Source organism: Heliconius melpomene, unplaced genomic scaffold (genome assembly GCF_056956725.1).
Source record: "Heliconius melpomene rosina isolate 202511_hmr_F unplaced genomic scaffold, ASM5695672v1 ptg000031l, whole genome shotgun sequence".
Taxonomy (NCBI): Eukaryota; Metazoa; Arthropoda; class Insecta; order Lepidoptera; family Nymphalidae; genus Heliconius; species Heliconius melpomene.
This window is the reverse complement of record NW_028181865.1, coordinates 551,015-575,642: the sequence shown is the minus strand read 5'-3', so window position 1 is coordinate 575,642 and position 24,628 is coordinate 551,015. Positions and strand designations below refer to the sequence as shown.

Genomic DNA, 24,628 nt, shown 5'->3' with positions numbered 1-24,628 from the left:
TTATTTTACTCATGCTCTTATGAGTCATGGCTCATTGTATTAGATTAAATTTATATCAGTATAATATTAAGTGTTAAATAGTATTTGTATATAGGTTCTTTGTAATTTTTTAACCGACTTCTGTAAGAAAAGGAGGTTATCAATTCGACTGTATTTTTTTTTGTTAAATAGTATTTGTCTACATAAAAGGCTAATAAATAAAACAATTTTTTACATAAAATTAGTTTTTTTAATCCTAATTAAAACCTAGCAGTCTCAAAAATCACAGATATTGATAATAATAGTATAAAATTTTAACATAAAATTTTCATTTAACATTTAGGAACATATTATTTGTAAATATTTCTATAATAATATCAGTCCACACTAAAATTAAAGAAAAAAAAACTAAACAAAATAAAAAAGAGTAAAAAAATTAACATTTATAAGTATGATGTATTCCTTTAAATTAAATCCTTTTTGGCCTTTTCTAGTTTAATCTTTAATAATTCAATTTCTAATTCATTTTTCTTTTTTTCAGACCTAAACCTTTGCATTTCAGTTTTTTTTTGGTAATAGGCCAACTCAATTATTTTTTTAAAATAAATTCTTTTTAGCGCTTCTGCTGATTGTGTTTTTAATAAGGTAGTTCTTTGCAGTTTTTGTTTCCTTTTCCTATCTATAGATGGATTGGATTTTTGTTCCAACTCTTTTTTTGGAATTTTCTTCAACATTTTCACCTGAAAAAAATAATTTTAATAAATATATCAATATACTTTTTGGTTAATTGTAAAATTTAGGATCTAGGCCTACCAAAATATTCAGCTGCTTCATCATATGGGTTTACATTGGGGTGTATTTGGTTATCCAAAACTGAGAGTATTTAGTACCACCACCTGTTTTCTTAATATTTTTCTGAAAAAATATTGAGGCAGTTAAAAACTATTTTAACATAAATTATAAGCTTGTATTACTATTTATTTGGTAAACATATAAAAATAGGATTTGAACTGGCATGTATTGGAAACTGTTCAACCGCCACAAGAGGTGATATTTTATGTTTCCCAAAATATTTTTTTTTCCTATAACACTTTAAACCTGATCATCAGCACACTTCTTGAAATCTTTTAGTAGATTTTCACTTATAATAATCTGTAAACAAAAAAAATATTAACATGAAATTCCCACAACTCTTCTAAAAAAAATGATCTGTTTAGACATTATTAAAGTTTATTTTATCATTTAAATGAGGTATATTGTAACATTATAGATAGAGTTATATTATAAAAAATATAAATTATTTAATCATTTTAAAGTCTACATACACTTTCATTATTTGCCACTTCAACAACCACAGCTCGGCTTGGCTACTAGTCGATGGTTGTAAAGAAAAGTCTTCATTTGATTGAACAGACAATTGCTCCAAGTATCGTTTTCTAAACATTTATGTAATATTAATAATAATAATAATAATAATAATAATAACTCTTTATTGTACACCCAAGAAAAGACACAAAAATACAATAACATTATCTAAATGTACAAAAGGCGGCCTTATTGCTTAATAGCAATTTCTGCCAGGCAACCTTAAGGCAGAGGACATAGCAAATTAAGATAGGGGTAGGGTGCAAAAAAAATATAATTAAGGGTATAAAATAAATAACAATATATTTACCATACATAACACATACAAAGCATAAGTTACGGAACCCTAACCCTACGAATATGCTGACGTACCAAAGTACTCGCCTGATCTCAGGCGACCACCCAGCGATTTCTTCGAATTGTCCAATGCACCTGTGTTTTAATTCTCGTAATTATAATATCTTATTAGAAGTTAAAAACACTCTTTATTCTCACTTCGATTAAAGCAGTCGTTAGTTTTAAGAATAATTGTATTAATATATAATTAATAAATAATTAATAATTATTCGGTTTTTTTTCAATCCCTCGACTGCCGCAAACGTAATTGGCGCAGTCGGTAGGATTTTCGCGGGCCGGTTCGCGATCGGTTTAAATTAATTACTCGATAATTATCATCGCGTCGCGTGCCGCCCGGGTGGCTATCGAGCACCGTTCGAGAATCCAGAATCTACGGACCTGTGGCAGCCGGGAGTAGAATCCAGCCTTCGATTCAACTGAGAAGAGACCAGATAATGCAATTTATGTGAGTACATAAGAATTGTTCTCGTGTGGCTCCTTCCTATTCATAAGTTACCAAAATTTTCCATCCTAACACATCTAGGACCCGAGAGCCTCCATCTAGGCAAGCCCGTCGGTTAGGTATAGATAGATTAAGAAATATTAATTCGCAAGAAATAAAAAATTTAAATTTAGATTGTAGTTATTCTAATTTAATTAATTTAGTTAACATGTCTCACGATCCGGACACCATATTTAAGGCCCTCCGCCTTGTCCCGGAGTTCGACGGGAACCCAAATATTTTAACTCGATTTATTCAAATTTGTGACCATTTAGCGATCCAATATCTTAGTGAATTACCTGGTAGTGAATTTTCTAACGTATGTTTGTTAAATGGAATTTTAAACAAGATAACGGGCACAGCAGCAAGCAAAATTAATTCAAACGGAATACCCGATAGTTGGCTAGGTATTAAAACACTTTTAATTAATAACTTTTCCGACCAAAGGGATGAGACCGCCCTATACAATGATCTCTCCTTAGCCACACAAGGTAATAGAAGCCCTCAAGAATTTTATGACCATTGTCAAAATTTGTTTAGCATGTTAATGACCTATGTTACACTACATGAGACACTATCCACCACTATCGAAGCAAAGCGCGATTTATATAAAAAAGTAACAATGCAGGCCTATGTTCGTGGTCTTAAAGAACCATTAGGATCCCGCATTCGTTGTATGCGACCACCAACTATAGAAAAAGCTCTGGAATATGTACAGGAAGAACTTAATACTATGTACATGCACAGCCGTTACGAGGTTTCAAAATTTAACAAAACCGTAACGCTAGACCTAACGCTACTCACCACACATTCGCACCACGCACATTTCCACTAAGTATACCTATATACCAAAATAGATCTAACACACAGCCTTTTAAATTTAATAATGAACACCAACACCCTAGACTACCCACGCACACACAAAGAATGTTCGGTGCACCACCTCCGAACTACAACCCTAACAGTCATATGTTTAAGTTACCGCCTCGAAATAGTAACACACAGAAGCCCAATCAAGGCAATGGATTTCCTAGACCTATGAGCGGTGTGAGCCACTTTGTGTCTCGACCACTGCCACCAACACAGCATACACTTACAGGACATAATTGGTTAAAATACGGTAATCCTCCCCCGAGAAATTATTTTAAATCAAGGGAAATAAATTTTAATAACTTTGAAGACGATTACTCGTACGATTATTACACAGACTTTGAACCGTATTACAGTAACGAATACATAAAATACCCCTATGACTATGACTATGACTACTATGAAGCTTATCCCCAAAACTATACCGATAATCCCACTACGTCACAAATAGAAACCATTAATGAGATTACATCTGACGATAATGAGCAGGATTTTCAGAAAATCTCCAAGTCCGACACCTTAAGATAGAAATTAATCTACATACACAACGTCACCTTCCATATACAGGAGCCAATCAATCCTTTTTAAGTCCAACTGTTGTAGAAAAATATCTTAATAATTTTCCTTTAAACTACGATCCATTTGAAGTATGTAATGTTCATGCCAAAACTAGAAGTGACTATTCAATAACTATACCGAGCTTTAATGAATTTAATGACCCGCGTAATATAACATTTTATGTATATTAATTTCATGATTTTTTCGATAGACTCATAGGAACCGATTTGTTAGACAAATGGGAAGCAGTAATAGATTATAAAAATAAAACACTTATTACCAAGACTGCTTCAAACCCCATATACGTACATGACTCCCGTAATGTAAATTTATATGAAGATATAATCCCAGCAGGACAATCAAAATTGTTAAATATTCCTATTAATATACACGATGGCGAAGCATACGTAAAAGAACAAAAAATTTCAAATTGCATAATTAGTGAATGCCTTACGTCCGTTAAGAATAGCAGAGGTATCGTAGAAGTAAAAAATCCTAGTAGGAATGACGTAATATTCTCAATGGACCGAGCCGTCTATGCAAAAATTAATAATATCACTTTTAGATGCAATGAACAATCGCAACGTGTAAAAGACGTTCTGACGCGACTTCGTACAGAGCATCTTAACGTTGAGGAACGGAAAAATCTAGAAATACTATGTAGCCAATACGCTGACGTATTTTATCTAGAAGGCGAGCCTCTTACTTTTACAAATAAGTTAAAACACTCGATTAAAACCACCGACGAAGTCCCCGTCCACACAAAAAGCTATAGATACCCATATGTTCATAGACATGAAGAAGGAAGACAGACAGAAACAAATAGGTCAAATGCTCGATCAAGGAATAATAAGACCCTCTAATTCGGCATGGAGCTCACCTATTTGGGTGGTGCCTAAAAAGGTCGACGCATCCGGTAAAAGAAAATGGCGAATCGTTGTTGATTTTCGCAAATTAAACGAAAAAACAATAGACGATAAATATCCTATCCCCAACATTAACGACGTATTAGATAAATTAGGAAAATGTCAGTATTTTACGACTTTAGACTTAGCCAGCGGATTTTATCAGGTACAAACAGATCCTCAGGACATACATAAAACGGCATTTAACGTAGAAAATGGACATTATGAATTCCTTCGTATGCCCATGGGATTAAAAAATTCTCCGGCGACCTTTCAGCGAGTGATGGACGATGTGCTGAAAGGCCTACAAAACTCTATTTGCCTAGTCTATATGGATGATATAATGGAGAATAATCACTAATTTTAAATTCTAGCTCATCGTATTGTCTTTTAAAAACAAAAAATACTTGTGAAAGAATTATTTTGATACGTCTATTAGTTTTTGAGATATTGTCCTTTAAAGTAAGCGCGCGACGCGAGATTCCGTCGGGCCATATCCGACTCGCGTGACGTCACAGGTCTTGCAAAACTCGCTCGCTCAGTTCGTCTTCGTTCACTCGCAGTTCGCGCTCTTCTTTAGCTGGCGGTCCACCACAAATTTAGTTTCGTTTAATAAATAATATATAGGTATATTTTAAAAATCTTTTCTTTTCACATACATAATGTAATAGCGAGCATTGTATTTTAAGATATTGAAGTTTTGATAGTACTTTGTCAAAAAAACAGTTCTATCCTGCGCGGTTTCATGGCGTGTTGTACCAAAATCTTTAGCTTTGATTATTTTTATTGTAGTATCGATACTAGAAAGCTTGATTTTTTCCAACAACACTTGGCTTGGCTTGCGTTACCACAAACTTAATCAGTTTAACTTTTTACTTTAATGGAGAGACTACTCAGAACTTTGATGGAGGCATACAGGAAAAAAAGGAGAGCTCTGCATTAGATTTGCGGCCTTTTTAGATTTGCAGAAGGCCTTTAACTGTGTGCCTCGTCAATGTATTTGGAGGGCATTGCGATCCAAAGGGATCCCTGAGGCCTATATTGAGATTATCAGAGATATGTACCACGATCCCGCTTTGCGATTCGCGATGGTTAGGATTGCTGTTGGCGACACCAAACCCTTTAGATTACAGTAGGGGGTTCACCAAGGCTCGGCTTTTAGTTCGTTCATATTTATTGTAGTGTACTGTCACGGCTCACATCCAGGACTAGCCTCAATGGCTGATGATGTATGCCAATGACATTACACTCATTGAAGAGAAGCAACTAATGCTGGACCGTAAAGTGAACCTCTGGAAGGGTGCGCTTGAGAACAGCGGTCTTAAACAAAATGTGTCGAAGACCGAATACATAGCCTGAGGGAGCCCGAACTCGAGCACCGTCCTTGTAGGTCCTGAGCCCGCCGTTAAGTTGGAAAAGTTTCAAGTACCTTGGATGCATGAGTCTGGAGGCATCGATCACGATGTCCATGGCTGGATAAGCGCTGCCTGGGCCAAATGGTGGGAGGTTATTGGTGTCGTGTGCGACCGCAGAATACCACCCAAGCTCAACGGGCTGATATATAAGAGCATCATCTGACTGGTTCTATTATTCGGCAGCAAATGTTGGCCAGCACTATCTCGGCACGCTGAGGAGCTTCACGTCACGGAAATGAAGATGCTGCGGTCTGACGCATTCGAGGTAGTCTTGGGGTCCATGACGTAGCGGATAAGCTCCAAGAGCGTGGCCTAAGATGGTATAGCAACGTTGCGCGCCGGCGTAGGAACTATGTCGGATGCAAGTTCCTTGCTATGTCTGTCCTGTCCCTGGAGCTGGACCTCCGAACGCCCAAGAATGCGGTGTTTGGATGTCGTGATGCAAGACATGAGTGCCAATGGTCGAACCACTCAGGACGTTACAAATCGTGTAAAGTGGAGTAGGTTAAGCAGGAAGGCAGACCCTGGCAACACACGCCGGGATTCGACGATGTAGCCCATTATAAATGCCATGGTATGTTTACAATCACCTCTGCTGGCGGCACAATCTTCGCAGATTACGTATAAACTTATTGCTTCTTTTCATTGCATTCCAAGCTGCAATAATATAGTTTAATACGTGCACGGTGTTCTGCTGTAATCTACATTTGGCAATACATACATAACCTACTCTTTTAACTTATACGTACGCAATAGCACGCAATAGTACGCATCACGACCATAACTCTCTCTTGCCGATCTTCAATAATCACAATAGAAATATTATTCAGATATACATACGAGTATATAAAAATATTAAAAATGTACATTAAAAAAAAATTGTGCATGCTCAACTTACTCCATGAATTTAGTTATATTATTATTATATTATTTTCACTTATAAAACAATCTTACTACTTTGAACTTGAATAAAAAGTTTGGTACTTTTAACGCAAATAGCGTTACCTACAATATGAAACTAGTTAGGTTAGGTTACATTACAGTTTTAAATAAATAATTTCAGATTAAATAACGTAAGATAGTTATTATCTATATCTATACCCCAAATTGAATTAATATTACTAGTTAGACAACAAAACTTATCTTCGCATTTTTACTCCTCGCATTTCTGTGGCGACGAAATCACTATTTTCCGATAAATAATCGGCAACCATAAATCTATCTATTACAGGTAGGTTATCCGATTGACATTTTTCGAATCCTTCATCCATTTTAATTAATTGTATTAACACTAAATACAATCGAGTAACAAACAAACAAAGTACTGCGCGAGATCTCCTATCACCGTTGGCAGACCCTGTTAGCGGCATTTGAAATTTTTGCAAACTTCAAATGCCTGTAAAATCATAACTACTTGGTTTTTTTTAATGAAACACAAACTAGTGTATTTGTATACGTAAAAACTTTACTGTAACGAACTTTGAAGTATTATTTCATACCTATTACCATTCCTCATTGTCTATAGTACATCCTTACAGGAGCATATAGTGAATTTAAGTAAAGTTTTTCAGAGACTACGAGAATCCAACTTTAAAATCCAAATGGATAAGTCAGAATTTTTAAAACGAGAGACAGCTTTTCTAGGTCATATTATAAGTGCAGACGGAGTTAAACCTAACCCCGAAAAAATAGCTGCAATAGAAAAATATCCCATACCGAAAACATCAAAAGAAATAAAACAATTCCTAGGCTTAGTTGGATATTATCGTAAATTTATTCCAGACTTCGCAAAATTAACAAAACCCCTTACACAATGTCTAAAAAAAGGTAGGAAAATCATTTTAAATGACGAATACATATCTAGTTTTGAAAAGTGTAAAACAGTTTTAACAAATGACCCAATACTTCAATACCCCGACTTCAATAAAGAATTTAACCTCACAACTGATGCATCCAATGTGGCTATAGGTGCTATTTTATCACAAGGCCCTATAGGATCCGATAGACCAATTTGCTATGCCTCTAGGACCCTTAACGACAGTGAACAAAACTATAGTACCATAGAAAAAGAATTATTGGCTATAGTCTGGGCAACAAAGTACTTTAGGCCTTACTTATTTGGAAGGAAATTTAAAATAGTTACAGACCATAAACCATTGCAATGGATGATGAACCTAAAAGAGCCAAATTCACGGCTTACGAGATGGCGTTTACGATTAAGCGAATTTGACTATACAGTGATATATAAAAAAGGTAAGAGTAATACTAACGCGGACGCTCTCTCTAGAATAGAAATACATGCAAAAGAAACAAATTCATTAATAGACGAAATCGACGAATTAAATTCCCTATTAGGCAATCCGTCCGATACCTTACGCAGGGTATCAAATTCCTCTACGGTATCGGTTCCTGAAAGATTAAACTCTTCAACAATAGCCGCCTCTCATCGATCTAATTCCTCTACGTTAACGGCAGACAGTAGTCACGATAGACCTCTTAATAAATTTCATAGACCTTTCGATCTATTAAATGGACATTTTGACCCCCGAGACTGTCTTGACCTTGACCTCATTCGACAAATGTTACAACAATACTTACAGACCTATAAAGAGCGGATGAAAAAAGAGTACGACATCATTAACTAATCATCCCTTAGTGACTGAACGACCCTTATTGAAAATAGAAATAATACACGCGAACCTGAGATAGAATATGCACCCGATCCATTAGCTGAAAGACAGAAAACAGCCCCTAGATATACACAAGACACTGTCCTTGTCGATTTACCCATACATATTTACACTAAAAAGAAACGTGGTCCTATGGCAAAATCGCGACTAAAGCGAATCCCTAAAGCAGCAAATTTGTTACAGGATCCTAGTGTTTGCGATGCTACCCCTGGTACATCTTCAGGACATTAAATTCGCGGACATTAAATCTAAAAAGATAGCACACACAGTCTACAGAATCATTTACACAATTATAAAAATCAATTACTTAGGTACATGCCATTAGATATTATTCAGTATATGAAATACAGATAAATTACTTGCTTAACAAATTAGACGAGATATTACTTCAAATTAAATCCTTACAACCCACTAGATCTAAAAGAGGAATCATTGATGGACTCGGAACAGTTATAAAAAGTATTACAGGGAACTTAGACTATACTGATGCTTTAAAGTATAACGAAGCTATAAAATTATTAGAACATAATCAAGAGAAAATTACAAATAAAATTAATAATCAATTAAGCATAAGCAAAGAATGGATCACTAAATATAATAGCGTTTTGACTCAACTAGTAGAAAATCAAAGTAAAATTAATAGTACCTTAATGTTAATACTTTCTAACAAAATGAATAATGGTTTGACTTTAATTAAATATGCGAAATTTGGCCAACTATTAGTAATATTAAGTGAAAACATAGACGATTTAAGGAACGAATTATTAAGAATAGAAAATAGTTTAGCTTTTATACATGCATCAAGCATGCACCATTCTATGATTAGTATAGATATATTAAGTTCAATGATAGACAAGCTTAAGACTATCTACGGAAAAGATAGTATTTTAAATTTAGAATTAAGAGAATATTATAATATAATTCAACCGGCTTCTTACTATGCTAATAAGCAAATAGTTTTTATATTCCGATTTCCTATTATTTCTAAGGATATTTTTTTATTATATAGATTAGCAGTAGTACCTAATAAAAAATCACAGGCTCTTATCCCATCCTCTCCTTTCATTGCAACAAACGATAATTCATTCTTGTACATAGAGGCCGAATGCCCGAAACATAGCAGCTGGTATCTCTGCCAAGTAGAACTCAACCATCAGATACGTACAAATTCCGATTGTATCCACGAGCTAATTATTAACCAAATATTGAAAGAATCTTGTCACTTAACTACAGTTAATCTTTTACGAGGATCTATGGAGAAACTAGACGATATGCACTATATTATATCGTTTCCTGAGAATCAAAAGATACAAATATCATGCAATGAACACGAATTTACATCATTAAAAGGCAGCTACCTTATAACTATTCCCCTAGGATGCCAAATTATATCCGAAGAATTTACGTTAATCAACGACAACAACGAAATAAGAGGACAGCCCTTAAAATTGATAAAGATATCCGATGAAATTGCTCACCTAGATACAACTATTAATATATCATCTATAAATCTTCATGGACTCCATAGACTCAAAGATAAAATTGTGATGCAATCACCGCTACACATTGAACACGAAAAAGATACTACAGTATATCATACAACCATACCAGTATACGCAATATTATTCAGTGCAGGTGCACTTATCATTTTATTACAATATAAAAAGTATAAGAAAACTATTGGAAAGAATGAGGAAAGTTTGGAAAATGGAGATAACCCAGAAGATCCTAAGGAAGCGTGTACTCCGGCAACTTTTTCACTCAACATTCTCAAATAGTTGCCTCTCTAGGGGTGGAGGAGTTATGGAACCCTAACCCTACGAATATGCTGACGTACCAAAGTACTCGCCTGATCTCAGGCGACCACCCAGCGATTTCTTCGAATTGTCCAATGCACCTGTGTTTTAATTCTCGTAATTATAATATCTTATTAGAAGTTAAAAACACTCTTTATTCTCACTTCGATTAAAGCAGTCATTAGTTTTAAGAATAATTGTATTAATATATAATTAATAAATAATTAATAATTATTCGGTTTTTTTTCAATCCCTCGACTGCCGCAAACGTAATTCATACATAAATAAATATAACCGTATCAATATACATACATACAAATACATACACACATATATATATATATATACTACATACATACATAGATAAAGATAAGAACTAAATGGTAAGAATAAAATGTAAAATGGCAGAAAAAAAAAGGAAAAGAACCTAAGTCTGGTATGGTTCTTTAAATCTGGCGTTCCGAGCACGCCAGTTGAGCACATATCACTTCGCCAATGTCACGTTGTATGGAGAAGACACGAAGGAGGTTGTACGGTAAAAAATAGACAGTGTTACACGATAGGAAAATGCATGTAGAAAAAAAAAAGATCCAGTTAAAATTGCCTTCACCTACAAATAAAGTTAAAATTAGTATAATAAATTATATACATAACACAGAGATTAGTAATAAGAAATATAATACAAAGGTTAGCTTATAATTTAATTTTGTTATATCTAATATATTTACATAAAAATTTACAAAGAGGACTAAACACAAACATTAACAAACATTGAACATTAAGAGGACGGGGAACTTTATGAGGAAGGACGTCGTATAAGGGACGGATTAGCTTCGGGCAAGTGAAAAGGATGTGAGGAGGGGAACCGTCGTCTAGGCCACATTCACACAGTGAGTGGTCCCTGACCCTGATCTTAGCTAGGTGCACAGGCGTACATGCATGTCCTAGGCGCAAGCGACAAATAGTTGATATAATCCTCCGTTCAGTAAATCTTTGGGAGAAAAACCAAGATCGCCTGGGGATATTAGGTTGAATAGCACCATAGAATTTACCTTTCTGAGATTTTGACAATTCCCAGAATTCAGACCATGACACATCCAAATGAGTTAATGCAAGAGACAACAGATCCTGGGCCGAAATAGAAGAGTGATCTGAATTACCACACTGGACGGCCAATTTTGCGCACGAGTCTGCAGATTCATTCCCACTTATTCCAGAATGACCTGGAATCCATGCCAAAGTAACATCCAAACCCTTTAAATAACATGAGTACAGTTCTTCACGAATCCTTAAAATAATTGAAGACCTTAGTTTACTATGAAATGGATTTCCCTTTATAGCCAATATGCAACTTAAAGAGTCAGTACAAATAACAGTCTGTTTAAAGTCATGGGAGTCTGTGAAACGGATTGCTTCTAACAAAGCAACAGCCTCTCCAGTAAACACATATGATTCGGGAGGACATTTAAATTGTAATATAATTTTGAATTTTGGTATCCAGCAAGCTGCACCAACACAGCTTTCTTTTGAAAGCTTTGATGCATCTGTAAAGATGAGGATGTGATTTGAAAAATTTTCATTTACTATGGATTGAAATTTTGTGTTGGTGTCAGCAGCTCCCTTGGTTAGACCAAGATTAGTGATAACAGAAGGATGGTGCACTAAAGCTTTATAAGGTGTACAGAATAAAGGATTAGATGGAGAAGAGGACAAGGGATGGGGAAGAGAAGTAAATTTCAGGAAACTATTGAGCAAGTAGGGTAGGGGCCTGCCCGGAGGAATGAGGTCCGCTAAATCAGATAGCTTGGACCATAGAGGGTGGGATGACAGCTGTAACATTTTACCAACAAACCGATCACACAGGAATTGGCGACGGATAGGATAGGGAGGATCAACACACTCAACCTGCAGTGCGTTGGTGGGAGAAGACTTCATTGCACCTATAATAATTCGTAGGCATTTGTATTGGATTCTATTGAGTTTTTCAGTAGCAACTTTGTTAAAGGGGTCTAAAACAAATAATCCGTGGTCAATGTGACTACGGATAATGGCATTGTACAGTAGTTTGAGAGTATAAGGGTGTGCACCCCACCACACACCAGACACAGCTCTTAAAGCGTTGATGCCGTTTTCACATTTTTTACTGACATGTTCAGCATGGGCAATTCCGTTCAGTCTTTTATCGAGAATCATGCCTAAGAATTTAACATTTTCTGCTAATTGGATAATATTATTACCGCAATAAATTTGAAAATCAGGAGTTACTCTCTTTTTGGAAAATACTACCGCCCGGCACTTTGCTACTGATAGTGCCAAGCCATGATCAGAGAGCCATTGGTTTAAATAGTGTAAAGCAGTATTCAGACGATAAGTTATGTCCTCCACAGATTTTGAGCTGTAGTAAAGGACGATGTCATCAGCGTATTGAAGAATGTTACAAAAACTATTGACAGACAATTCAAGGTCATGAGTGTATAAATTATACAACAGAGGACTTAGAGCAGAACCTTGAGGCAAACCTTTCCAGACAAGTCTGGGAGGTATAGTAAGAAGTGGATGTTTCACAGATATTGATCTACCGGTCAGCAGATTACATACGAAATGAGCCATCCTCGGCGGAATACTCAGCTGGTGCAATTTTTGCCTGAGTACCGGAAGAAGAACATTATCATATGCAGATGCAACATCTAGAAAAACACCAACCAAATACTCTCCTTTGGCATACGCTCGTCGAATGTCTGTAGTAAAAACACTGAGACTATCTGTGGTACTTAACCCCTTTCTGAAGCCAAACTGAGAGGGTGCTAAGATATTTCTGCTCTCCACTATCCACTCCAAACGATTTTTTATAAGCCGTTCCATAATTTTTGATAAAGCAGAAGCTAGAGCAATGGGTCTGTATAAATTAGGATCAGAAGGAGATTTTCCAGGTTTTAGGATGGGAATAACATTTTGGAACTTCCAAGATTTGGGGATGTTACCTGATTGAAATATGTTATTGATTAAATTTAAAAAGTGCCTCTTAGACTTCTCATTTAGTCTAGCAATAAAAGAGTAAGAGATACAGTCCTCACCTGGACTTGTATCTCTTAAATCCGTTAAGACATTTTTGAGTTCTTCGAACGAAAAATTTGCATCCATTTCATCCGAAGATTCAATCAGTTGGGATACAAATAAATCATAAGATGGTACAAAGGGAGGAGCAAGTTTGTTAGCAAAATCATTAAGCCATAGAGAGGGATTATTGGAAGTAGGACTGGAACTATTGTTAAGAGAACGACGAAATCTCCTAACATTCGTCCATACAAGTGAAGAAGAAGAACGAGGACTAAGGGATTCACAAAAATTAGTCCATCCAAGTTTTTTCTTTTTCCCAGTTAAGTTTCTAAATTTCGCATCTCTGCGCTTGTACTCAATGTAATTCTCCATAATCATACAGGCAGCATATGATTCTTCGGCAAATGTTCGCCGATCGACAGAATCAGAGCATTCCTGATCCCACCAGGGATTGAAATGCATCCAATTCTGAATGGAGTGTTTTTTAGGGATATGCAAGTCAGCTGCAGACAAGATGGCAGAGACAAAACGATCATAGCAAAGAATGATATTCTCAAAATTACCGAATTCAGGAAGATTGCCCAGCATGCAATCCACAGAGTCGGCATACTCATTCCAGTTAGCTTGTTTTAAATTATATTTAGAGGAAGAATTTAGAGGGGGAGCAGGGGAATGTCTATTATGTATAGAGAGGAGTATAGGGAAGTGGTCACTACCATGGGTAGAAGGAAGAACAGACCATGATAGCTGGGAAGCAAGAGAAGGAGAAGATAAGGAAAGGTCAACAGCGGTCTTAGGATTCTGATTTGGATTAACCCTACGAGTCGGAGAGCCATCATTGAGAATGCAAAGAGATACATCATCAATCATGTCTACCAACGAAGGAGAAAATCCATCACAGTAATAACACCCCCACAATGAGTGATGAGTGTTAAAATCACCCAGGACCAACACAGGACTAGGAAGAGAAGAGATAATAGACTTTAGCTCAAGGAAAAGAGAGGGAGAGGTGTGAGGGATATAAATCGAGAGGAAGGAGATATTGAAAGCCCTCACAGCAACAGCATTAATCTGTTGGCTGTGAAGAGGGATAGGGATAAGGGTATAAGGAGAGGAGTGCTGGATAAGGATAGCACAACCTCCATACCCGTCACTTCTGTCTTCCCTTAAACAGGCGAAACCTGGTACCCTAAAACGGGAGCCAGGCACCAACCATGTTTCCGAGAGGGCAATAATGACAGGATTATACAGAGAAATAATGTTAAGTAATTCGTGCTTTTTGGCACGAATACTTTGACTATTCCACTGTAGGAAGCTCAGTGGCTCCATTGTTTAGTATTTTATAAATTGTTAGTAAATTCTGGGCAACGTTGGACGGTATAGGAAGTTCATCAGCGGTTTGGAAGATACTCACAAGGGTTTCAGTTAGTGCAACCAATAGATCTTTTCTAGATTCCATTGGACTGTCAACACCTTGGTTTAAAGCAGAACCATTAGGAAGGGAAGAAGGACAATTGGCAATTAAGGCTTGATGAGCTTGTCTATTATATCCCTTTGCTAAAGGAGCGCGGGGACGGGGAGACTGGAAAACTGTCTTTCGGTAGGATTTATATGGAGTAACAGGGGCAGATGAGTTTGGTGATAAGGTGTTAGAAAGTGTGGGTGGGGAGGATATTTCCTTAGCCATATCGGCATAGGAATTGCGGACAGGAGGGAAACGAGCGGAAGCCTTTATATATGATATACACTCCTGAGACATTGTAATTTTGATGGACTGTTGCCTTGCAAACTCAGGACAGTCCTTGTCTGAGGCAAAATGTTTGCTCTCACAGTATAAACAATAAAAATTTTCCCTGCTTCTGTCACATGCTTCACCATTGTGGGACTCTGAACACTTGTAACACCTTGGCTTTGATCTGCACTGTGATTTTACATGACCAAATCGACAACAATTTAAACATTGGATAGTAGGGTATCTATAGGGTTCAACTGGGAGGGATGAATGATATGAAAAGACCCTTTCAGGCAACATTTGACCACGGAATGTGACTACAACCGACTGAGTCGGGACCCATGTAGTCACACCCTCACTGACACACTTTCTATTTAAACGCCTTACTTTCATCACCTGTACACCACTAGAGGGAAACTCCAAGGAACTTACAAATTCATCTAGTGAAAAATCGACTGGGACATCCCTTACAATACCCATTCTAGTAATATTGAACGTTGGGATAACAGCAACATATTTACATAAGCTGAGTATGGGATTGGATAAAAACAAATTCGCTGCAGTAGCTGTTGAGAATTCAACGCTAATTTTGTTGCGACCAACACTTTTCACACCATCGCTGGTGATATTTGTTATTTTATTTATGTGAAGGAATTGGCCAAATTTAATGGGTTTAATGGAAGTCCCAGCTGCAGGGTCTGGAGTTTCCCTTGACACATATACTATGAAAGGGCCTTTGTCCGTATCAAGGTAGGACTTAGGACTTTCAGATAGGGAAGGGTGGACTTATAAATTTTGAATGGATGGAGTCGCAGTGGCCGGGTTAATAATTGTTTTTTTAATGGCTTCATTGTTATTAGTAGGTGTATCATCACCTTGTCTTTTGCGGGAAATCGATTGTAAACCACCTATGCCACCTCCAGGGTCAGGGGGATCGGGTGGATGCTCTGCATCCATTTTACAACTAACTAACCTAACTTACCTATTAATATATTTTATCTAACGACAAAAACAACACAAACACTTACACAAACCTACCACCTTAACAACACAGATCTTTTATTTAAAAAACTGCAATTTGTACTAAAAAATTATGAATACTATACACAAAAATAAGATACTCTCACTACCACGTGTGTCAACCATAACAAACGTCAGCGAAGCTCTCTACGAATAAATGTAATTTTTTCAGAACCTAAGTCTTAAAGTGACATAAAGTGTAGTGACATAAAGTAATATTAGTTTTATAATATTTTTGTTGTTTTTTCTATTAAATACAAATGTTTGCGAAAATGGGTATTCTGATATAATTTATTATTATTACTTACATTTTTGATTGCAGAATCTTTTCTTGCGCGATGCTTAATATTGTTATAAAAATGTTTAAGCATGTGTTCATCTCTTGGCCCAATCGTACATATGCTGTTGTATTCCATAACAACGGATTTCCAGGTTGCCTGTTTCTGTTGCACAAAATATGCTCCTGTCCTCTTACAATCTATAACGTTTTGGTATCTGAAGCATAGTAATAAAAGTAGAACTAAATATACAACAATATTAATGCCATATACTTATATTGAGAATAGTATTATTGAACATACTTACTTTGCTACTATTGAAAGCAGAGTGTTTTTTTCTTCTAAAGTGTAGTTAGGTGCCCGCTTAGTTTTTTGTTTATTATTCATTTTAGATCTTATTAGAAATAAAGTAACACTCTGTTGTTTATATTTATTTTCTGGTTGACATTAATAATCCGTTTTATTTAAACATGTGAAACACGGTCAATTACTATAATTATGAATATTTTAATATTTGAAATTATTAGTTTTAAAAAGCACTTCTACACGAAATAATAATTACACAAATACGTTATACAATTTAGGAATGTTAATTTAGTTTTACACTCAACTTAATACAAAATTTAACAGATTACCGATAAGTATCGGTTTTTATACGTGTATGGGAACGCAACAGCCGTGCTCAAAAGTATTTGAGCAAATGATCAGTTGATTACAGTTTGACGAAAGTACGTTTTGAAGTGTGAAACGTAAAAAACTTAAGTGCGTGCTCAACCATTTAAGAATACTTAGTTGAGATTTTGTACTATACTCAATTCAGAAACCGGCCGTTAGTGTTCAATGTTTATATTTAGTCCTCTATGTAAATATATTAGATATAATAATATTAAACTATAAACTAACTTATTTGTAAAAGACTATTTATTACTAACCCATGTCCATGTATATATTGCAGTAGGCAGTACTTTAACTGGACCTCTCTTTATAATTTTGTTTGTTTTTTATTCTCCTATTGTGTAATATAATCTCTTTTTTACCGTATAACCTCCTTCGTGTGTTTGAGTGATTAGTGTTCATGCTCAACTGTATTATTTTAAAATAATACATTTGTTTAATACTAATTAACTTATTACCTAATGCCTTATTAAAACAACTAGCACCTTTTAATCGCTATTATATCATTTAAAAGGTATGTAATAAATTTGAGTTTCAATAAATAAACATTTATATTAGATCACTAATAGTGATAAGGTCGCCCTTGCATGCTACTCTACGTCTTCTGTCTTACTATATAGTTATGTGTTTGTTTATGTATGCAATAAAGAGTTTTATCTATCTATCTATCTATCATTTTTATCGAATGTGTTAGAAAAATTATAGTAGATAATATAAATAAAGATAAATTAGAATAATTGTCGGAATATATAAGATGATTGTCGTGTGGAACAAACATCAGAAGGTTGGTAACTGTAAGTAATGTTATTTTACCTTTTAAATGATGTGAAGCTTGGAGTAGTGCCATGGACTTGTGACCATAATTGTAGGCTTAAGGGATCCCTTAACGTTATAACAACACTTGCCTTTCACTGCTCTAGCCCAGTACAATTACATATATCTTACCTGTACTGTAGTTACCACATTTGCAATTACAATAATAATTGATTATATGAACGATAAATCTATTAACATTTATAATGAAGATAGCCGAGGATATATAATACATTTTCAATAATACTATTATAGCGGTTGAGATGTGATACCACTATTTAATATGATCTTATTTATTTTAAGATAAGATAAGATAAAAAGTCTTTATTGCACATTTACAAGAGTTAAAATTATAATTTTAAGACATAAAATGCACAAAGGCGGCCTTATCACTAAAAGTGATCTCTTCCAGGCAACCAATCCAAGGATAGAATACATCTAAGAGTGAGGGCAAAATGTGGTGCAAAGCTTGAGTAAACTTAATAAATATATAACCTGTACATACAATACATAATACATATAGACACATACATATAGTTATTCATATATATACAATACACATACATAAATATATAGATAATATACATACACATATACATTAAATATATATAATATAATTGGGAAAGAGAAAATAAGATAAAATAAATGATAAAAATACAAATAGGTATACATATACTACATCCGAAGATAATGATTCTTAACTTTACGCTTAAAGATATTTATAGACGTAGACCGTCTCACGTCTCGTGGTAACGCATTCCATAATTTCACTGCTTCTACAGTAAAAGATTTACTGTAGCAGTGAGTGCGGCACTGCGGGAACTCGAGCACGTTATCACGTTTCGAGCGGAGACTGAAAGGAATACAGGAGTTAGAGCCAAGGAAGGAAAAGCGTTCCTTAAGGTAGGAAGGAGTATCGGGATGGAAAAGGATGGAATAGAGGAGCGTGACAGTGTGGAGGTTCCGACGGTTTTGTACAGAAAGCCACCGCAGCCTATCACGATACTGGCTGATGTGATCAAATTTCCTCAGTCCGAAGATGAATCTAATAACCAGGTTTTGTAGGCGTTCAAGTGTATTGAGCAATTGTTGCGAAATGTCCAGATAACAGGTGTCAGCATAGTCTAATATAGGCAGCAAGAGTGAGTGCGACAGGGAGATCTTGGTTTGTATGGGCAAAAGATTTTTCCATCTCTTTAGCCTACCAATAGTGTAGTACATCTTACGACTCAGCTCAGAGATGTGAGGAGCCCAGGAGAGAATGCTGTCCACCTTGATACCCAGATTTTTAACAGTGTTACTGTATTCCAGCTTACAATTGTCAAGGGTAATATGAGGATAGGAAGAGAAATTTAATATAGCTATTTGTTGGCGACTGCCTAGGAAACACACCTGTGACTTTTTGGGATTTATTGCCAAACCAAATGACTTGCTCCAGGTACTGATTGTATGCAGGTTGGAATTTACTAGATCAATAGCTTTCGCAATGTCATTCACGTCCGCGGTCAAATAAATTTGCAGGTCATCGGCGTATAAATGGAAGGAAACGGATAGGAGCTTGGTAACGGAGTTAATGAAAATGGAAAAAAGGAGAGGAGAAAGGACGCCACCCTGCGGAACCCCAGCACTAAGACGACATACGGATGATCGCTGATCGTTAATACGAACAGTTTGCTCTCGTTCATGTAGATAGGAGTAAAACCATTCAATAGCATCAGAGGATACATTAATGGACTTAAGAATTGCTAAGAGGATATCAAAATCAACAGTGTTAAAAGCATTCGAAAAGTCCAGTAGTACAAGAATAGTAATTTGTTGATTATCGATACCCAACCTAATGTCGTCATTTACTTTATTTAATGCCGTAACCGTGCTGTGCCCAGGTCGAAATCCAGACTGGAAGGGGGATAGGATTTTATTTAAAGCTAAGAAGGATGAAAGTTGTTGATGGACTATACGCTCTAACACCTTTGACAAAAATGGGAGAACGGAGATAGGGCGATAGTCAGAAAAAGATAAAGGATTAGGTACCTTAGGAATAGGAGTTACTATAGCTTGGCGCCAGGCATTGGGAAAAGAGTTTGAGGAAAGGGAATGATTAAAGATGTGGCATAGGACAGGGAGTACAGGGTTGAGCGTTAAGAGAATCATCTTCCGACTGATTTGATCACTACCAGTAGCATCGGATTTAATGGCCAGCACATGCTTCTTCACGTCATCAGTAGAAACAGAGGAGAAATAAAAAGGAGAAGGGCAGGAGATATCGGGAATTGACTTAATAGTGTCCGCTTTAATTTCTTGGTTCAGTAAGTTAACATTTGAAAAGTGTTTGTTAATTTCATCAAGATTTACACTAAATGAGTAAAATTAAAAATCCAAATTTTGTGGAGAAATTGTCCAAATTTATTTAACTCACAGATACGTGAAGAGAAAATAATCACAGAAGGAAATAGAGAAATTTAAATAAATACCAATAGAAAATACAAGCTAAACTAGCACGTAATAGCAAGAAGTTAAGGTTGAGAATTGAATGCAAGCTAAGAGAGCAATGGATACACAAGTGAATGTCGCAAGCGATTCTAGCCGACTCTTTAAACGTGGCGATGTTGGCTAGCAGCCTACGGCACGCATAACAAAAAACTCGGAACAGGTTTGAATTGTTCCAATGCGCTGCGTCCGGATGATTCTAGTAAATATATTAATATTAATTTTGAATAAGTAATGTTCCCTACACTATAAGTCAAATATTATCGTAATTCCATTGTTTTCTATCACCAGCCAGCAAATCATAGGCAGATGTATCAAACTACAAATCCTAGACAAGTGTCAAATATCAATTATAAAATATTATTTATTGTAATTATCATATATGTATTATTTAATTACCATTAACTTTATAAATCTATTAAATATAATCATAATTCTATAGTAATCCATTACTTAACTACCAAATCATAGGCCATAGTTTCAGGATGTTCTGTTCTGTTCTTTCTATTATGGCGTTCTGAGCGTGCCAGTTGAGCACAAAATCACTTCGCCAGTGTCACGTTGAATGGAGAACTCACGAAAGAGGTTGTACGGTTAAAAAAAAAGTTATAATATTATACAATAGAAAAATGCATGTTTAAGAGAGATCCAGTTAAAATACTGCCTTCACCTATAACAATATATATATATATATATATATATATATATATATATATATATACAATATATAAATAAAAAGGGGTTAGTGGATAAATAGGATTCAGAAGGATGGAAAAATAATTCACTCGCAAGGGTGGTCAAAGGCTGCGAGCCTTTTAATAACAGATTCACAAGAGAATGACAAACATAAACGTCAATAGTGACAGATTATTAACAACTTACAAATAAAATGTTGCTACTTAAAATATGTTAATTATAATGTATAATAAAGTTAATTATTTAAATTAAGAAAAATAACTATTATTTTAAAATTATTATTTGGTCTTGAACAGTTAGTAATATCTACTATTTAACACAAATGTTAGTTTATAGTTTAATTTTGTTATTCTTAATATATTTACATAAAAATTTACATAACGGACTAAACACAAACATTAACAAACACTGAACATTAAGGGGGCGGGGAACTTTATAAGGAAGGATGTCATATAAGGGACAGGTCAATTTAGGACAAGAGAAAAGGATGTGAGAAGGAGAACCGTAGAGTTTCAGGATATTTTAAACGCCAAATCAATGACAAGTGTCAAATGTCAATTACAAACATTATTTATGATAACAATTGAATTGTGCTCAACTGGCACGCTCGAAACGCCATATATCGAGAAATCAATCTATGATAACAATCATATATAGTTGGTATGGTATGGTTCTTTAAATCTAGCGTTCCGACATATATAGTTAGGAGACTTTCGTGCTACAAATGTCAACTGTCAAATATAGTACTGCAATGTGTCAATGTCAAAATGCCCGCTCTTTTCATTTTGTTATTAAGATACTAATTTTGACTTCGCTAACGTTTGTTTTGGTTTACACACGTGTCAGTGAGGATTGTATTTAATTTAGTGTTGTTTATTAGTTTAAGTGGAAAAGTTTAAGTTTTTAGAGGTTCCATATTATCAAGGTGTTTGGTTTTAGTAAGTGTTTGTGTTGTTAGTAGTTAGATTGGTGTTATTATATATATTTAAGTTTGTAGGTTAGGATTTAAAATGGATCCAGACCCCCCGCCTGATCCCCCTGATCCGGGTGGTATAGAAGCACAGATAAACAGAAAAAGGCAAAGCGTAGATTCTCATCCTGATGTTGATATGGTTAAAAAAACCATAATCGATCCTTCCACTGCAACTCCTTCAATTCAAAATATTTACACTCACCCCTCCCTTTCCGAAAATGCTAAGTCATACCTTGAGTCCGATAAAGGCCCTTTCATTGTGTATGTGTCGAGGGAAATTCCTGACCCGGCAGCTGGTACCTCTATTAGAGCTATCAGATTTGGCCAGTTTCTGCACAAGAATAAAATTAACGACATCATTGATGGTGGTATTAAAAACATTGGTCGCAATAAGATTAGCGTTGAGTTCTCAAATGCTACTGCAGCGAATTTATTTTTGACTAACCCATTATTGAGTCTATGTAAATATGTTGCTGTTATACCAACCTTTAACATCACTAGAATGGGTATAGTAAGAGATGTTCCCGTTGACTTCTCATTAGATGAGCTAGTTGAGTCCTTGGTATTTCCCTCTGGGTGTGGTTTAGTATTGAAAGCCAGGAGATTGAATAGGAAGAATGTAAGTGAGGGGGTAACTACATGGATTCCGACACAGTCGGTTGTAGTTACGTTCCGTGGACAGATGTTGCCTGATAGGGTCTTTTCCTATCACTCTTCCCTCCCTGTAGAGCCCTACAAGTTTCCTACCATTCAATGTTTAAATTGTTGTCGGTTTGGCCATGTTAAAGCACAGTGTAGGTCAAAGCTTAGATGTTACAGGTGTTCCCAGTTGCATACTGGTGATGCATGTGACATAGCCAAGGAGGATTCTAAATGTATGTATTGTGGTAGTAAACATTTTGCCACTGACAAAGACTGCCCCGAATTTTTAAGACAACAGTCAATCAAACTTTTAATGTCACAGGAGTGCATATCCTATATGGAGGCGTCATCACGTTTCCCTTCTTCCCAACGCTCTTATGCTGATATGGCAAAAGAAGTGTTCTCCCATCCTATCCCCTCATACCAACCAATTCCTAATAATAAATCCCTTTTACCTCATTCCAGTGTTCCAGTCGGTCCTAACAAATCCTACCGTAAGACTGTGTTCCAATCTCCCCGTCCCCGCGCTCCTTTAGCAAAGGGATATGATAGGTCAGCTCACCAGGCAATAACTGGTAATTGTTCCTCTTCCCTCCCTAATGGTTGTGCTCTTAATCAGGGCATTGACAATTCAGCAATGTCAAGAAAGGATCTGTTAGTTGTTCTAACAGAGACCCTTGTGAGCATAATCTCTTCCTCTGATGAATTTCCTTTACCGTCCCACGTTGCCCAGAACCTTACTAAAATTTATAATAAAATCCTTAATAATGGATCCATTGAAGTTCCTCCAGTGGAATAGTAACAGTATTCGGCCCAAAAGGCATGAATTACTGAATATTATTTCACTTTATCAGCCTGTCATTGTTGCCCTCTCGGAGACATGGTTGTTGCCTGATTCCCATTTTAGGGTGTCAGGTTTCTCCTGTTTACGGGAGGACAGAAGTGACGGGTATGGGGGTAGTGCTCTTCTTATCCGGCACTCCTCTTCCTATTCCCGTATTCCTCTTCCACCTCACAGTCAACAGATTAATGCTGTTGCTGTGAGGGCTTTTAATATCTCCTTTCTTTCCGCTTATATTCCTCATCCTTCCTCTTCCCTCTTCCTTGAGCTGAAGTCTATTATCTCTGCGCTTCCTAGCCCTGTGCTGGTCCTGGGTGATTTTAACACTCACCACACTATGTGGGGGTGTTATTACTGTGATAGATTTTCTCCTTCGTTGGTAGACATAATTGACGATGTGGATCTCTGCATTCTCAATGATGGCTCACCGACTCGCAGGGTTAATCCTAATCAGAATCCTAGGACTGCTATTGACCTTTCCTTATGTTCTCCTTCCCTAGCTTCCCAACTATCATGGTCTGTACTTCCCTCCACCCATGGTAGTGATCACTTCCCAATTCTGTTATCCTGCAATAATACACACTCTCCTACTTTTAATCCCTATTCGACTGTTAAATATAATTTAAAAAAAGCAAACTGGTCTGAGTATGCTGACTCTGTGGATTGTATGTTGGGCAATCTTCCTGAGTCTGATAATTATGAGAATGTCGTTCTTTGCTATGATAGGTTTATTTCTGTCATTTTATCTGCAGCTGACTCACATATTCCTAAAAAGCGCTCCATTCAGAATTGGATGCAGTTCAATCCCTGGTGGGATCAGGAATGCTCTGATTCTGTCGATCGGCGAAAGTCTGCCGAGGTGACATACGCGGCCTGTATGTCAATGGAGAATTTTATTGAGTACCTACGCAGTGATGCGAAGTTTAGAAAATGCATTTGTAAAAAGAAAAAACTTGGCTGGGTCAATTTCTGTGAATCCCTAAGTCCCCGCTCCTCTT

The 24,628-nt window shown here is 36.1% G+C and overlaps 1 protein-coding gene and 1 long non-coding RNA gene across 2 annotated transcripts; one reads left to right on the top strand and one right to left on the bottom strand.

The window, feature by feature from the left end:
• Positions 1–228: 228 nt before the first annotated feature.
• On the bottom strand, positions 229–17,313 carry LOC146526510 (uncharacterized). The gene is made up of 5 exons (XR_014879408.1): positions 16,811–17,313; positions 16,534–16,720; positions 1,305–1,415; positions 793–1,131; positions 229–719 (listed from the first exon to the last, which is right to left on the bottom strand). It is a non-coding gene; the product is annotated as an uncharacterized LOC146526510 (long non-coding RNA).
• A 4,248-nt stretch (positions 17,314–21,561) lies between these two features.
• On the top strand, positions 21,562–23,610 carry LOC146526509 (uncharacterized). Its single transcript, XM_085207045.1, has one exon. It carries the CDS (start codon positions 22,185–22,187, stop codon positions 23,586–23,588), a length of 1,404 nt encoding a protein of 467 aa, XP_085063171.1. The 5' UTR covers positions 21,562–22,184; the 3' UTR covers positions 23,589–23,610.
• Positions 23,611–24,628: the final 1,018 nt, after the last annotated feature.